Source organism: Zonotrichia leucophrys, chromosome 17 (assembly GCF_028769735.1).
Source record: "Zonotrichia leucophrys gambelii isolate GWCS_2022_RI chromosome 17, RI_Zleu_2.0, whole genome shotgun sequence".
In the NCBI taxonomy this organism is placed as follows: Eukaryota; Metazoa; Chordata; class Aves; order Passeriformes; family Passerellidae; genus Zonotrichia; species Zonotrichia leucophrys.
Genome location: NC_088186.1, coordinates 4,031,797 through 4,049,141, shown reverse-complemented (window position 1 = coordinate 4,049,141; position 17,345 = coordinate 4,031,797). Strand labels below are relative to the sequence as shown.

Genomic DNA, 17,345 nt, shown 5'->3' with positions numbered 1-17,345 from the left:
CATTGCTGCCATACCCAGCCAGAGAAGGAAAAAAACCCCAGAAATACACAGAACAGAAACACCAACATGCCCAGGCACAGCTCAGCCAAAGCAGCCATAGGCTGGGAGCTGTTACCCCAGGAAAAGAGAATTTAGGGACCCACCTGCTCCTGCAGCTCGTTATGTCCTTGATTGGGTTCTGCAAGTGATGGAGCTGCAATCAGCTTTCCATGGCTCTGGGTATCCTGTCCAGCAGAACGGGGATCTGCAGAGGGTTTGTCAGCACTTTTTAAATAATCTGAATTAACAGGGGAGTTAAAACCTCTGCCCCAACCTCAAACACTGTGGAGAAAGCTCACTGCAGAGCTGGGAGTTTTGTTTTTCTCTTTGCTTTAGGGTTTGCTTGCAGGGACAGAGGGAGGCAAGGAGTGCCTGGGTGGTTTTGGTGGAGAATTAAGACACAAACACATCTAAGAGGTTTAATACTCCAAACTGGCTTCATGGGTCTTGCATAGTGAAGACAAAACTACTATTCAGAAACAGGAAAAAAAAATTTGAATTAAACACAGGACTTCCTCAGCCACAGTGTTTCCTATCTTGCATCATGAAACAAAAGCCAAAAACTTTCCTCTAAAGCCCAATTTCTTACCCTCTGTACTTCACTCAGCCTTGGTGAGCTTCAGATTTAGCACAGCTTGGCTGAATTTCCCCTCCCTGCTCATAACCTGCCACTTCAACAACCAGACTGCAAATATTACAGGGAAAAATTTAAAATCAACTCTTCCAAAAATCATCCCTTTAAATTTTAAACTTCTAAGGTTTTCTACATGGAAGGGGCTTAATGATACAGCTTTCTATGAACTCAAAGATAACATAAGGGTCTTGGTCAGCATTGACATAAAAGGCATCTTGGTAAAAATCCTCCAGGGCCTTGACATTGCTGTAGTAGATGTTCAGGCGCTTCTCAATGTTCTCTTCCTCATCCTTGGGGTTCTGCCTGAGCCTGGCCTGGATCTCTGGGGTGGGAGCTGGTCTGAATGTGGTGTGGTACCTGCAGAGGAGAGGAAATGCCACAGATTCAGCTCAGCCTGGGGACACAGCAGCACCTCTGCAGGAACTCCATGCTCTCACCCATCACAGTCCCTTGGGCTCTTTCTGCTCCAGGAGGGGATTTAAAACAAAGATTGGAAATTTCAGGGCAGGTAATCTGTCATTTCTGCCCTCAACAACCCTGGATCCTCAAAGGCCAAGGGTTTCTCTGGAGGTGACACTGTAGAGCTCATCTGCTCCACACAAGGAGAAATTTCTATCACATTACCCAGATTCAGAAGCATTTCCAGATCTTTTACTTGTAATCTTTGATTCCTGTCTTTAAAAAAGCATCTAAAAACCCCTAACCTTAAACATAAACACAGCCCTGTGTCCAGCATTGCTGGGACCTGTTACTTAAACTGTGTTTAAGGCTCTTGGGCATTAAATTGCTAACATCTTGATGTTAACTGCTAATATCTTTATGTAGTAGCAGAAGGCAAAAAGAGGTTAATTCACCTGAGATAGGTTTTGGTTATTTTTGCTTTTCCAAATGCCAGAATTTGGCTTGCCTCAATCACAGTTGTACCTTCCCTCAGTTACTTCAGCAGAAAAATGGATTTTCACCCTCAGAGTCCTGTAGCAGGGCCACAGCCCAGCTCAGCTGACACCAAAGGAATTCTGATGATGTTCCTGCATTGCCAAAGGCTCCCAACAATCTCTGAAAGTTCCTTTGCAATCAAGTGTTTAAATTCCCTGTTAGAATTGGTAATCCTAACTCTGAGTAAGTATCTCCTCTGCCCTAACACAAAACCAGCTTTTCCCTCTTCCCGTACAGATGAATTTCCTGAAATTTGGGATATTTTGGGATATATTCCTGATAATTTTGGGATAATTTTCCTGATATTTTTTGTAAAACCAAGGAGACAGCAGAGCCTGTGTCTCTGCAGAGCTGCACCCAACGATGTGGACACAGAATTCTTCCACATGGGAATAATTCAGGACACAGCTGAAGGCCACCCCTGCCTGCAGCCAGAGGGGCAGGATTCACACATACCAAGGATCAAACCCAGCACCTAAAAGAATTCAATTCACGGAGAATTTGTGAGGAATAAACCCCAGAGTGAGGGAGAGGGAAGCGTGTGAAGTGGAGCAGATCCCGAACAGCCTAATCCTAATGAGAAGAAATGCAAAGATGTGGGAATGATTTGCTTCAGCCTGCTCCTTTCTGCTCAACAACCACATTGCTCATTACCAAAGCAAAGAGAGCAGTTACAGCAAATCACTGCTGCTGTCACAAGTTAATGCTGCACCTCGAGTGAGATGTCTGAATAATCATCCAGCACTTTGGGACAAATCCACTCCTTGTGGCCTTAATCTTGGAGGGTTCAGGATTTGTCTTTGATGCAACAGGATGCTCTCAGCCTTTGGAAAAGCAAAATAAGGGTTTAAAATTTATGTGTGGGGAATCATAAAACCAAACCACAAGTTGTGAACACAGCCAACTCCAGCAGGTATTTGGGAAGGTGAATTTATTTGTGACTTTTTCCCTGGACATGAAGGGTGGAGAAGGCAGGAAAGCTGAAGGTCACTGGTGAGACAAGGGGATGTGACACCTGTGAGAGGAACCAACCTTACAGTGACTCAAACAAGTTTGTTTGACTGAGCAGGGAACACATCAATACCTCCCAGCACACAGGGCCATCACAGGAGCCTGGGGAAGCAAAATGCAGCAAATTTTCCATTTTCCCCAGCTGGGAAGCCTTCAGAATTCCCATGGGAATGTCTGAAAACCATCTGCATTTAGGCTGGATTTCAGACATCTTCCCTCAGCATTATTTTCCCAACCAATTGAGTTACATTAAAATGTCAGACCTGAGCAATTTGCTGCTGTAGATTTCAGGCACCAGGATTTAAATCCCCTGCTCTGAGGAGCTGCTGCTGCAGCAGGAAGGTGGGCTGGTGCTTCAGGAGCTATGAAAGTTTTAACTCTTCTTTTAAGGAATCCCTGAGCAGGAGTAGAGCATTCCTGAGCTCCTTAGATTGCTAAGGAGCCTTTTTGGTGCTTTCATCTCCCTGGCAGTGAGGAAAACGTTAAACATGAGGCAGGAGTGCTCACCTCTCCCCAGTGACAGGATCAGTTCTCCTCTGGGACAGGCGCTCCATGATGGACTCGTAGGGCAGATTAAAGAAGAACACCCTGAGGAGAACACAATTAAATCAATTAACACCCTGAGAACAGCACTGGGGTGTGGTGATGTTCACAGGGGTCACAGGACGAGGGAAGAGATGAGAATTTTGACTCTGTGTTTCAGAAGGCTGATCTATTATTTTATGATATATATTATATTATATTATATTATATTATATTATATTATATTATATTATATTATATTATATTATATTATATTATATTATATTATATTATATTATATTATATTATAATCACATCATATATCATATAATATATCATACCATATTACATTACATTATATTCCATTATATTACATAATATTATATTACATTACATTGATATATTATAACTCTACTAAAATAATAGAAGAAAGGATTTCATCAGAAGGCTAGCAAGGAATAGAAAGGAATTAATAACAAAAGCTCGTGACTCTCAGAGAGTCCAACCCAGCTGACTGTGATTGGCCATTAATTAGAAACAACCAACATGGACCAATCATAGATGCACCTGTTGCATTCCACAGCAGCAGATAATTATTGTTATAATTATTGTAATTATTGTTGACATTTCGTTTCTGAGGCCTCTCATCTTCTCAGGAAAAAGGATCATGGCAAAGGGATTTTTCAGAAAATATCACAGCGACACTCATGACCTTCAGAGTGGGAGTTAATCCTCACCAAAGGCAGAGTGGCAGTGAGGGTCCCCCCAAAGCTGCAGAGTCCCAGATGTGAGCACAGGATTCCTGCACAGCCTCTCCTCATGTGTTTGGTGTGCAGGCCCAGCAGGGCAGGAGCTCTGGCCCAGGGCTGTGTGTGCTGGCTGCTCTGACAGCTCAGGTGGGGAATTGCAGCTGGAGCCTCCCCCAGTGTGTCCCTGCTCACCCCCCCAGCACTGCCCTCTGAACTTCTGCAGATCCTCTTCCCAACCCGCCCTGCACACAGAATCACCATGACCCCAAAGGTGAATAAAAACCTCTGCTGCTCCTGTCAAGGACAGAGAAAGAGCTTCCCTGCCAGAATTCTGCATTTCTCCAGTGCCCATGACAGGGATTTTCCTCTGGCTGTTTCAGCCCACTTCCTCTCCTTTTGCCCTTGTCTCCCCCAGAGTGAATCCTCTGCTCTCCCATCCCTCAGAGCAGGATCAGTGCTAGGACAGCACTCAAACCCCCCTGGTGCTGCTGACAATTCCTGTCCCCTCCATCAGCACTGCCAGGGCACGGGGAGCAGCTCAGCACGGCTGGGCCTTGCTGGTGATGCTGCTGAAAGGAAATATTAATGCTGAATGCTTCATTTGGAGATCAGAATCTGCAGTTCCCATTGAGTCTGGGTGAGGGGCAGCCCCACGGTGCCACTGGGTGGGTCCCACACCAGGAACAGCTTTTCATCACTGGGGGATGGAGCAGGACTTGCCAACCCATTTCAGAGATGACACAAATGACATGGATGAAGGATGCAGAACCAGAAAACAAGCCCCACATGCACCCAGACACATCCCACTGTTGATATAAACTGCTGTGCCCATCCCACATTGATTCCTTGTCTTTTTGGATCATTATAGTGCTCCTGTTAATTTTATTCCTTGTCTTTTTGGTTCATTATAGTGCTCCTGTTAATTTTATATTTGTGCTCAAAAGCTCCTCAGCAGAAAATTCTGGACAAACAGCTGAGAATGAGCAGACATGAATCCCCTGTCACCCAGCTATTGGAGACTGGGGCAGATCTGCACAAATATCAAATTTAACAATTAGCTCAGAACAAAATAGAAAATAAGGCTCCCTTTGAACATATGAATAGAATTTTTCCCAGTGAAGAACACGCTGAAGGCTGTAAATACATCTTTCTTTACAACACACCTTCTCCTGCTGCTGCCTTCAAGGCCAGGCTTCCTGTTTTCATTTTTGTCTGCTTCTCACAGGAGATACTGCGTGGTTTAGACATTCACCAAAGGAACATTTTACACTGACTGGGTGGGATCAGACCAGATGAAAGGCTGAGCTTTACCTTGGCATGCACATAGCAGATTACTAGAATCCTTTGTAGGATTTAAAGTTATGAAAATCATCTCTCTTTTCAAATGTTTACAGATAATGACTTCTATTCACACTGTGGTAACAAAATAACAGCCAGGAATAAAACATTCAAGATCTTGGAGATTCCTAAGACAGGAAAAGAACAACAGTTTCAACACTCTTTTATCCCTTACACTCTTAACATTTTGTTTTTCTTTGTTTCTGTTGCCCAACAATGGCACAAAAACGTGATTGTCACAACAGGTAACATCTGATGATGTGTCTCAAGATGAATATTCTAGTAGAGAGGAACAACATTTATACAGTCATGATAATTGATAGAGCTTCCTATTATATCCTGAGCTAAACAAACCCACTGAAGGATTAGAACCTGGCATATCAAGAAAGCTTGTCGTAATTCATAGTTAGGAACACAAAAAGTATTATGGGATTTGAAACACAAGAGCCTAAAAAACTCCACTTAAAAAGCTGCCAACAAAATGAACTCTGAAAGCCTTGTCTGAGGCTCCCTTCTTTTCCAAACAAGATGCTGCTTATTATCCAGCCTGGTGTCACCATTAAAGAGGAGAGTGGGGGAGATGTGGGAGGCTGCAGACATCCCTGCTAATGTGCATTTCCTTTTCCACATCCCTCTTAACGTGCATTTCCTTTCCCCCACGTGCACTGTGTAACAGCACACACAGAATTCACTGTGCAGCAGCACAAACTCCCAATCCAAGGGTCCTTGCGGTGCAAGGTGGGATCCTCACCCTGCCACTCCACACATCTCCCACTGATAACAGAAAACAACATTCCCCAGGGCTGTCAGTTTAAAATCCTTCAGAAGCAAGAGAAAAAAAAAGATGAAGGGGAAAAGCACTGACAGAACTACAGTCTAGACTTAAAATACTTCCAATTAGAAAGCTTTATTACCATTTGGAAGGAGACACATACCCCACACAGTCTATTAGGCAGCCCCAGGAGGTTTACTCACAGGAGTAAAGCCTATTTCCATGGATGCAGGCTGGGAAGTGTTACCCTTGGCTATCTGATCCATCTCCTGCAGCTCCTCAAGGTGCTTGTGAGCAACATTTGGCCTCTGTCCCTTGCTCAGGCTCCTGTGACTCTGCTCAGATGACAAAGCTGACCCTCCAACTGCCCAGGTAACACATTTGATGGATTTCTCTTGGAAATCCTCATAACACAGAGGGCTGCACCTGTGACCTTGATCCAGCAGCAACTGGAACAACTCCCTGCGAGTTCTGGGTTCCTCTCCGAGCAAAGCCTGGCCCCTTTCACAATTGTTTTGGGGCTGGGTTCCTCTCCAAGCAGAGCCTGGCCCCTTCCACAATTGTTTTGGGGCTGGGTTCCTCTCCAAGCAGAGCCTGGCCCTTTCCACAGTTGTTCTGGGGCTGGGTTCCTCTCCAAGCACAACCTGGCCCCTTCCACACAGCAGGCGTGGTTTCCTCACATAAATGCATCCCCTGTAAAGCTCACTCTAGGAAACAGCCAGGCTTTGTATGTTGTAATGTCACAGCTCCTATCAAGGGGAAATATGAAACAGATGTCATCAGGATTGGTAGACAGGGAGGAGAGGAAACACAGCCTGATATCAAAGGACACGACATTCCCCTGCTGGATGAGCATCCAGCACAGTGCAGCAGGGGAGTGGTGTCACTCAGCACCCAGGGGAGGGCAGGGCTGGCCACAGGGACACCAGGGATCCTCACTCCACTGCCACAGGGTCAGAACTCACCTGTGGGCAGCCAAAAATTGCTGGCATCCAGCTGGAGGCTGCGGGGGAAACTTTGGTGCAGCCTCTGAGGGTAAATGTCCCCCCTGATTCATTGAGTGAAACCAGAGATTCCTGAGCACAGCTCTGTCCTCCCTCCTTTGTTCCATCTCCCAGGAGAGGGATATGTGGGAAAAGGTCCAGTCCTGTCAGCTTTTATAGATGATAAAACTGTGAACACAAATGTTAAAAGGCACAAAAAACTCCGTGTGTCAGAATCCTGCCTCTTCCTCACTGTGCTTGACATCATTTATCTAATCTAGTGCAGCTTCCAGATACATTAGAGAGATTAAATTCCAACAAATTAATAATGATGATGACACCTTCACTGTGTACCCAGTCAAATGAGAACTTGCTGCCTTTGGATGGTGATGAAATGTATTCCAGCCCTAGCAGCTGGAATGAAACTCTGCTTTCCTAGCAGCCATCTGGCATTCCAGAAGAGTATTCCAGCCACTCCTGGCTATTCAGACAGTGGCATCTCAGAGCCTGGAGGTCACCAGGGCACCCTGATGCTTCCCCTGGCAAAGGGGAGAGGAGAGGGAAGGGCAGGGGTGGCAGGGGTGTTATTTCACCTCAGAATTTGAGACAGGATTTTTGGAAAAATGTGTCCCAACCACACCATAAGTGAAGGATTTGTGACCTACACAGCAGCATTCAGCTAATCCTGAGCTGCTTTTGTTCCAGATGGCAACCAACCCACTTAATCCAAGTTATTAACAACTGGCAGTGCTCAGTGCTGTCCTCACAAGAATTCATTTGGTGGTGATTTTCCTGCTTTCTGGATATAACCAACACCTGGAAGGGAAACATTTTGAGCATTGCTGTAAGAGAAGCAGGTGAGCCTAAATTCAGGAGTCCTGTGCTAGGGAATGAGGGATGCTCCTGCAAAGGACAGTCCCTTTCCAGGGTGGCACCACTGCCCTGCCAGCTGCCTGCACACCTCCAGAGAGCTGCAGCTCTGCCTGGCAGCCAGTCCTGGCATTCAGGCACAGCTGCTTCCTGAGGCTGACCTAGATGGGGCCAGATGTTGGCTGTTCTAGACCTGAGCCATTTACTTGGGTCACATTCTCATCCTTGGCATTTCCCGTGGTGATGCTGGAGGAGTGGAGCCCAAAGCCAAGCCCTGTTTATAGAATTGTTGTCTGTGAAATCAGATCATACCATGAAATCAAATCCATAAATTGTTTTCATTGAAGGATGTAAAGACAACACAGGATATCTGAGACAGGATCCTGATCCCTACCTGGCTTTTAAAAACAGAGACCACTGACTTGCTTGTGGCTATACCAGGGCCAGGTCAAGCTCTGCAACAAAGTTAGGATGCTTGAATTAAAACAAAAATACACCACTAACCATTTTTAATGCAGCTTTTAAACTTTCAAGTTGAAGCTGCAACTTTAAAAATAGTAAGTTATTAATCTTTCCCTTATTTTCTTGACTCCTATATATCTTCTCTGTCTCAGGCAGGTACCAGCTGCCATATTCCCATTCTTCATGCTCTGCACTCTGCAAAAAAAAAGAGGCCCCTGCTGGCCAATTCTTGTTTAAAATTGTGCATAATTGATAGTGGCAAATCTACCCCAGCTGTGTCTAAAACCTCTCCAGGGGCAAGAAAAACACTCTCTGTGACTGTCATTAAGTACTAAATTAGCAAGTGCTCCTGGCAGTTTACAACGTACCACATCAGTCTGCTTAAAAAAAAAAAAAGAAAAAAAGGAAAAAAAGTGAAGATCAGAGGCCTGTGTGATGTCAAAGTTACAGCAAACTTTGCTGGCAGAACTTTGACAGACCCTCAGCTAAATCAGAGCAAAAAGAGCAGGAAGGAGAGAGTGAAAGAAAGAGAGAGGAAGAGACAAAAAGTTATCTCATTTTCCAGGCAGACAAATACAAAACATCAAATTCAAGGCTACAAATAATTGTGCCTTTCATGAGGCACAGAACATCTTACTCCATTTGGAGATATCAACAGTGCTCCTGATGCTGTGGCACAATTCCCCATGGAAAACATCTCCTGGAGGACTCTGTTCTGGCAATGCAATGGCTACAAGTTCTGTAATTGAAATACAAAGCTGGGAAAGAGCTGAGGTTGGAGCGTAAGGATGCAGAAGGTCCTAAAAGGCCACCACAGCACAGGTACAATCCTTGTGGGATCCCTGGCACAAACTCAAACTCTTCCCTTTGGTTCACAAAGCAGCCAAAGCAGGTGGGGAAGGAAATCACAGAGTTCTCACAAATGCATGGAAAATCCTTGAGGGCATCATGGACTGATGGCAGAGGGACAAAACCATCTCTGAAAACTGTCCTGAATCTGGGTAAACTCTAGGACTCTCATTGTTAACACTGACCGTGTTATTAACTTTTAAAAGATTCAAAAAGTGCACAAAACTGTACAAACTTCTGGATTTTACAAGCAGAAAGGAGCTGGATGGCAGCTCTGGTCAGGGTACAAAAATTATCAGCATTGCAAAAAGGTCTTTTCCTTGGGTAGCACCACTGGGTGATCACAACAATATCACAAATCAAGTTAGTGGTCCAGCCTGACAGGTACAAGGAGGTTCAGATTTGAATCCAAGTAATTCCAGATAAAACTCTGACCATTTTAGCTTTGTTGACTTTCCAGCCAGAGATACTGACTTGGATCAATCGATCCCTCTAAAGAACATCCCCTGCCCAATGGCAAAAATACATTTTGAACCTGAAACCCTGCCTGAGCCTCTTCTCAAGCACCATGGCCCAGACACAGGGTGCCAAGCATGTTGTATTTCCACAATCACATTCTGCACCCCCAATCCCCCTCTTAAAAATGGAAACTGGTGACACAGATCCCATCTACCTTCTCCCAAGGCTTGCTCAGGCTTCAGTGCAGCTCTCACCAGGTGTTTTGCCCATGGGTAACCAGACCACAAAGGCTGCACCCCTGACTCAACATGAATCACACTTTATTCCCTACCCTAAATACTCCTCCTGCATGTCTCTGCAATGGATAAAATGGTCCTTATCTCTTATTTATGGAAGGAGCTGTTGGGAGGTTTTATTCACTGATTTCTTTCAAACTCTGGGATATCTTCTGATGAGAGATGCTTGATTCTATTTCGGGAAGTAATTTCACCCTCTAGGTTTCAACCATGAGGGAAAATACACTGCATAAACACTAAAACTCAGGTTAATCAGCACGAGTGTTTTGCTCATTGAGCTCTTACAGTGATTCATGGCATGACAAGCTATTTCTAGAGCCTGGATCTTTTCAAATGGCTGCATTTCTGTGCAATAACTACAAAAGGCAGCTCAGTGGGGCACTATTCCCAGGTCATGGCTGCTGGCCAGGGGAGGGAGATGAACAACACCCTTTGAGGCTGCAGATATTCCTTCCCCTCACCAGTGATGACTCTGGCAGATGTTTTCCACCCCCAGCTGGATGAGTTAAGGTGACAGGGTCCCTCCTGTGTCCCACCCCAGCAGCCTGGTGGCTCAGCAGGTGCCACAGGGAGAACAGGCTCTGCTGCCTGTGTGACACAGCAATGGACTGGGTCTGGAGCTGGGATAAATCTGAATCCATGGATTCACAGCAGCAAGGAAGCCCAGAGCCCTTCCATGGTCTGCAGGACTTGGGGCTGTGCAAACATTACACAGTGAGAGCAAATGTGCTTGTAGGAGTGGCTTCAATGCATTTTTAAAGCTTCTTTGGAGGAGGCAGCATTAACTCTTCCTGTGTGCAATCAGTGGCTTGGATGCATTAATACCTGCATTCAGAACTGCTTTACATTTCTCTCTCCTCATTTCTATTCTTTGCCTCCTCCTTACTCTCAGCTGTTATTCCAGCATCTTTGCATTCCCCCTGGAGTTCATTCCAGCGGTGCTTTATGAATCACAGGATGAGATGGCAGCCAGCAGTGCTTTGGAGAAGTGTGGCTGGCACCATTCCTGCCCTGCACAAGGTTAATCAAACCCTCCTCAGATAATCCACAGCCTCTGCAGCCCCAGAGGCCCGAGGTCAGGAACCTGAGCCCTCTCCCCCAAATGCAGGCCTGCTTCCTCAGATCCCTGCAACCCTGCAATAATTAGATTCTGCAAAGCAAATCTGGAGCAGAACAACAACTCCAGGGTTAAGCACCAGCAAACTCATCTCAGGACTGATGCCTTTGCTACCTGTCTGCAGCTTGGCACCAGCACCTCCTGCTCCTAACAAGGGTAAAACCTCTTCTTCCTTACTAAATAAACTAAATCAAATTTAGAGTAAATGATGTTTAACCCCCACCCTCAACATTTAAACACTAACTTTTGTCTTTTTGTACATAAAAATAAATAAAAGAACTGACACTGAAAAAGTGCGTGATTTGGGGGCAAGGGGAGGGAATAAAAGAATGGATTATAATGTGTCATTTTATATATGTGTCAAAGGAAACCAATTTCATAATAGGGAATAAAAATTCCCTGTTTAAATACTGTCAAATAAATCCTCAAATGTAATAGGGTTCACTTGTGGGGAAAGGAAAACTAAATCTGATTAAATATTAATGTGGCGTAGTATTAATTAAGAGAGAAAAAAGTCCATCAAGAGAACCCCAATATGTTTACTGTGTCCCCAGGAAGCTGGAAAATTTCACAATCAAGTGTGTAAATGTTCTAAAAAAGGCTCCTGAATATTTTATGAATATTTGTCATAAAACAGAAATAATAACCACTGTGCAGAGCTATTAGAATTAATATTTATGCTGCCCGCCATGAAATATTCATGGGGACAGAGAAAGGGGGGCCCGTAAGACAAGAATTAATTTACATTGGGCTTGGTTTACCCGCTGGCTTGATGTTTAAAGACGGCTTGACAAGGCTCCATATGAATCCGTCAGTCACTTGCAGCGGTAGGTGGGGTGAAGGCAGGGAGGGGGAGCGGGTCCAGGCTGCTGACAGCTCACAGATTGAGTTTCTGACAGCCCTTAAAAAATCTAAACGGCCCCCCACCTTTTTTTCCTTCTTCCATTGCCCAAGGCGCTCTGTACTGCCACCGTTCATCCGATCTCCCCTTCCATCTGCTGAAATTAAGGAATTAATGAGCGCTATACACTTTACAGCAGGCCCCAGGAATGTTTACTGGTGATTAAATTATAATGCAGCCCGAGCTGTATAATTCATGAACCAATTAAAGGAAGTGTTAGTTGATTTGATGGGATGAGGACGTACAAAAAGCATTTAACTAATAGGGAACCGTGGGCTGCCGGGCGCTTTGGCTTTCTCGGATTACGCGGCTAATTGCTCTGCTTTATAGGGCTGTCACAGATAGCCATACATATTTCATTGTTCTCAAATACTTCAATTGTTTGCTTTCGTGTTGCTGCTGTAATATGTAGAAGCCCAGCCAAACTTCAGTGTAGTTAAAGCACTACTCTGCAAAAAGCAGGTTGCTCTGGGAGGAGGGAGGGACCGGAGGGGCACGAGGAGAAGGCTGGCTGAAAAGGAGTAACTTAAAGCCTCAGAGTTAAATGTCACTCAGCAATTACATGATTAAAAGGTGCAACATATGATAGTCTTTTGTTTTACAACTTTTTGGACACTAATATTCTATGCTGACTTCACTGTGGAGAAAATATTGGTGCACTGAGCTGCTTTTTGTTTTTCTAATACTGAGGAGCGAACGAGGAAGGTGGAGAGGAAAAGTGCATTAAAAAAACCCAGCAAGGAAGAGCTAGATTGCTGTGGTTATCAAGAATAACACATCATGTTTAAACTTAGCTGGTTTGATATTCTAAAACACACCAGAGATGAAGGGGGGTTGATTTCCCATCCGGGAGAACGCTCGGTGTCTAATTCCGAGAGCTGCTCATCCCAACAACTCCAGTTTGCTGCACAAGGAATGGGGGAATTTGCCATTCCTGCTGTTTCACAAAGCACTCCCCCACAGCTGACAGGCCACAGGGTTTGATGAAACAGATTCTCTGGATTTGAAGGGGCCTATCAGTCAAGTTACTCCTCAGTCAAAACAGGCACGTTCCTCCAGCAGTGAAATCCCCAGCCCACATCCAGAGGTACTGCTGAAGAAATTAGGCACCATCAGATAAACATCTCACACAGGCACTACTTTGTGCTTAGACCCTGGTCTCTATTAAGTAAACAAGCTGGGTGAATACTGAATTTCCTTAACTCAGTGATGAAGACTGCAGACCTCCATGTGCCCCTGGCAAGGTGTTTTGTCACCCACCTGAGGGACTCTGTGGTAAATCCTGACCTGTTTAATTTGGAGCTTTCCATTCCAAAGTGTTGTACAAACACCAGCTCAGCAACTTCCAAGATAAGTTATTATGTGAAGTTTATAATCTGCATCATCCCTTTCCCTGCACCTGTTCCCTCCATGATTTGGGTGTGGAAAGCAATCCCTATGGAGACTTCTCCACCAGAAATCAGGATGTCTTTGCAAGCAGGTGTTCAGCAAGAGATCTACCTATATTCAGTGAATAGTTACTTTTTCCTAAAAAGCAGAGCAAACCTAAGTGGCTCCAGAAAGAAGGAGCTGCACATCCCATTTCCCAGGGCAGCACTCAGGACAGTCTGGGTGAGAAAAAAATTGGGGTGCTAAAGAAAAAAGATTTCTCATCTAGCCTGACACTGATGTTGAAAAGCATGCAAATTGAAAAAAAAAATTAAAAAAAATTCCTTTTATTCAGAACTACCATATATTGATAGTTTGTCCCCAGTTTCTGGGTTAAGTGATGCAAAACTTTGGCTTAGTTTAACAGGTAGGCTCCAAAATAAGGGATAATGACACCAGTCACACAGCAGGAAAACTTGTCATCAACCCACTGGGAGGCTGAGGAAAATGGAAATTGGATTGCCTGCTCTGGAAAATACAAAGGTTAAATTGTCTGGGAGATAAAGTTGATCCTAAACTCACCTAAGTGGGCAGTGAAATCTGACTTTCCAGATAATGATGAGGACAGTTCTACACACTAGATGTGATCCTGGGGGGACTTTGAAGTACCCATTGCAGGATTAAATAAATCTGCAATTTGGTAAAATCCGTTCAATTACGTTTCTGACATTCAGCACCTGGGACAGCAACAGAGTGTTGGTTGTAACACAAGAAGTGTTTGTGCAGAAAACGAGCTCAGGATCTGTTTCAGGAACAGTGTGCAGCACTGTGGGCATCACATGGGAGAAAAGCAGAGGTGAGAGCAGGCTCAGGAATCACTCTGTGCCAATGATTGCTAACAGGAAACGTCAGAACTTGGCAATGTCAAGGAATCAGAGGCACTGCAGAAAGTATTTTCTTTGTGTCTTTTGAAGTGCCCTGGATACAATCAATCACACAGAAAAAAACTCCCATATTTCAGTTCAATGTGGAAAAGGCTATTTGCATTTCAATATGTTCAACTTATCCTGCCAATAAAAACATGGAATCATGAAGAAGAGATCAGGCCACTGGAGTGAAAAACAAGAGATGACATCCTGCAGACCTTTCAGATAAAACAACTTCTTGTTTGTAACATTTCTGTTGACGTCCCAATATTTCTGAATGATTGGGTTTTCAAATGAGATCAGTCAGCATGCAAATAAGGAAACAGGATCAAGACATCTCCCATATCTGATTGGATAGAGAAATTATCAAAAGACCCTTTTTTCATATCAAATTTCCATCACAAAAGGTCAAACTTTCAACTCCCATTACTTTTGCTAACTGCATTTCACTGTGCCTGCCAGCTCATTGCTGCTGCTGTTTTCAGAGGAAAAACAGAGAAGTAACAAATGATCCCATCTTCCCCCACATCTGTCAGACAGGATGGACAAACACTTTTTAATCTTGTTCAATTTTTCTCTGCAGCCCTAAAAATCCTTGCAGCCAAAACATCCTTTCTAACCTGATTAGCTATTCCTAGGTTGCTTTTATTTTCCTTACAGGTTCTCTTCTTATTTTCTAGCCCACAGACTGACAGAGCACCAGCTGTGTTGCCAGAATGTTTTGTCCTACAATTTGGCCATTTAAAACACTTTTTGATGTGTGCTTTCCTAAAATATATGTCCCTGTGTTGTCTGGCTGGACTGGTGCCTAAATACACAAGTAATGGATGTTCCAGAAATGGCCCAAGACTCAAACACTCAGCTCACACAAACTCAGAGGAGCAGCTCTGAGGTGCCATCCACAGCTTTTCAGGTTTAAAGCTGAATTCTGAACAGCAGGGATAGCAAGTGGGGCAAGCACAAGAAAAATGAATTCATTAGTAAATTGGCAGGACTCGATGTATTTGTTGCTACTGGTCCCATAAAAATTCTCCCTCACCATGATTATCATTGCAACATATATAACCCATCAGATCAGCACCTAGAGGCTTCTGTGACTCTGATTTTCTCTGTTGTTCTTATTACTCAACAACTAAATGCTTCACAAAGCCATTTCCTACAGAAATATTTATGTTCCCAAATGTTTATTGGCCCCTCTATCATGATCAAGCTTTTATGAGCACTCCATACAGAACTCTGAATTAAATACATAATTCCTGCTCTATCAGATCTGTGTTTGTCTATTCCACACAGCCAGGCACTGTGGTGAACCACAGAACACCTTGCAGAAAATCTAATTTATATGGTAAAGATATTTCTATGCACACTGACTGTGTGGGCTGGTGATTACAGGAAGCTAATGAGGACGAGGAGGATGGAGGGCTTAAATTCCATTAAAGGCTTTTATTCATTGTGCTGGCTGTCCTGAACAACCTCTCCCAGTGATTTCCACACAACCACAGGCTCTGAACCATCACAGGCTGGAAGGAGATGGAGGAAATGTCACATAAATGCTTCTGACTTGCTCCACATCACACAGGTGACCAAACCACTCAGATTATTGATGTAGATATTTGCTCCATGGAATAATCAACCCTCAATCCCCTGGAATCTGCTCTTCCTGCCAGCTCTGAGCCAGGACCACTGAACAGCTCAGATCAGGAGCTGTTCCCCCTGATCACTTCCCTCAACTCTGATTTTTCATTTTTCTTCTCTTCTCCTGTTGACCAGCAGTGCCTGTGGTGATTTGTCAATGTCTCTATGCAACTCAACCAACATCAGGTCAATGTTCTCAGCTCCTTGGTGCCCAACAAATGCCAGATGCAGAATACAGGGAAACTTTTTGCATATAAATCCTTGGGAATGGCTGGAGCTGTGCCAGGGGAGGTTCAGGTGGGAATTAGGAAAAGGTTCTGCCCCCAGAGGGTGGCCCAGGGAATGGGTCCAGGAGAATTTGGACAGCAGGGACATGGTGGGATTGTTGGGGTGTCTGGAGGGTCAGGAGTTGGATCCCCTGATCCTTGTGTGTCCCTTCAATCCCAGGATATTTTATGATTCTATGAAAATAACAGTGAATACAATTTATCTGTAAGTTTCTGCTCTTCACAAGTCTATTACTATTGACACACCAATCACCAGGCCAGTTAAATGGATCAAAAGTCATTATCTGAAAGGTTAAAATCTTTAATGTTCTCTTTTTTCCTGAGCTGTGCCTGGTCAAAGGTATTTTGAGGATGAACTGAGGGTTTCAGTCACTAGGTCAGGTCTGGAGCTCATGGGATTTAATAATGGGCTCTTCAGAGTAGATGATGAAAATATAAAAGATCTGCTGACTGGAAACTGTATTTGACATTCAGATCCATTCATGACTGAGGTGTGGGAGTCTAATAATGAGTAACTGCATAGGAAGTTATTCACTCTTGGATTGATTGCACAGGCAACTTTTAAACAGAGAGATTTCTCCCCTCAAAGATACTCCAGTTCAAACAAGACTCTGTCTGAGCCTGTTGTGAATTACAATGTGTTTGGAATTAATCAGACAGAATCTGATGTTTAACAAAAAAGAAAAATATGGATTTTTCTTCTTGGAACTGTTTTAAATGAAGACTCCTGTTCCTTAAAAGGCCCACCCACTATGCATGACTGTTTGTACTCTGAAATAAACTGAAGGAAAGGGCACTCATCTTCACTTGCAGCTTGCACATACCAGGAAAATGTGAAAAGCTGAATGTTTCTATTATTTCCCCACTAACACACACAGAATCCTGCCTAACACCATAATGAAAACATCTTTTACAAAATCAAATCCTCTGGTTCTTCTGAGGGCAAAGCTTCCAGGTTACCCAACAATTAAGAATTTTCCAAATGCACAGTTCAGACAACCACACAAACTCAGCAGCACACAGACTCCGTGCACCTTGCAAGAATGAGGAATATTCACAAATATCAGCCCTTTGCAGAATGTTTTTAAGGGCAGGGAGGAAACCAGAACAGCTTTTTGTGTTGGCTTCCAGGAAAGAGCTTTCACTGCCATTACCATAAATCAGCCCAGAACATCCACAGTGATAGAGCAC

General features: G+C 44.1%; 1 protein-coding gene across 9 annotated transcripts in view; it reads right to left on the bottom strand.

Moving 5' to 3' along the window:
• AK8 (adenylate kinase 8) overlaps positions 1 to 17,345 on the bottom strand; it is a 74,993-nt gene that overhangs the window by 5,177 nt on the left and 52,471 nt on the right. For 7 of the 9 annotated variants that reach the window (XM_064727759.1, XM_064727754.1, XM_064727762.1 and 4 more), the window contains 2 exons: positions 3,128 to 3,208; positions 144 to 1,030 (listed from right to left, as the gene is read on the bottom strand). In XM_064727759.1, the coding sequence (XP_064583829.1) occupies positions 793 to 1,030; positions 3,128 to 3,208 (319 nt within the window). In that variant the 3' untranslated portion in view covers positions 144 to 792. Of the gene's footprint in view, positions 1 to 143; positions 1,031 to 2,641; positions 2,723 to 3,127; positions 3,209 to 17,345 lie in introns of all 9 variants that reach the window. The other 2 variants (XM_064727764.1, XM_064727755.1) reach the window with 2 other exon arrangements.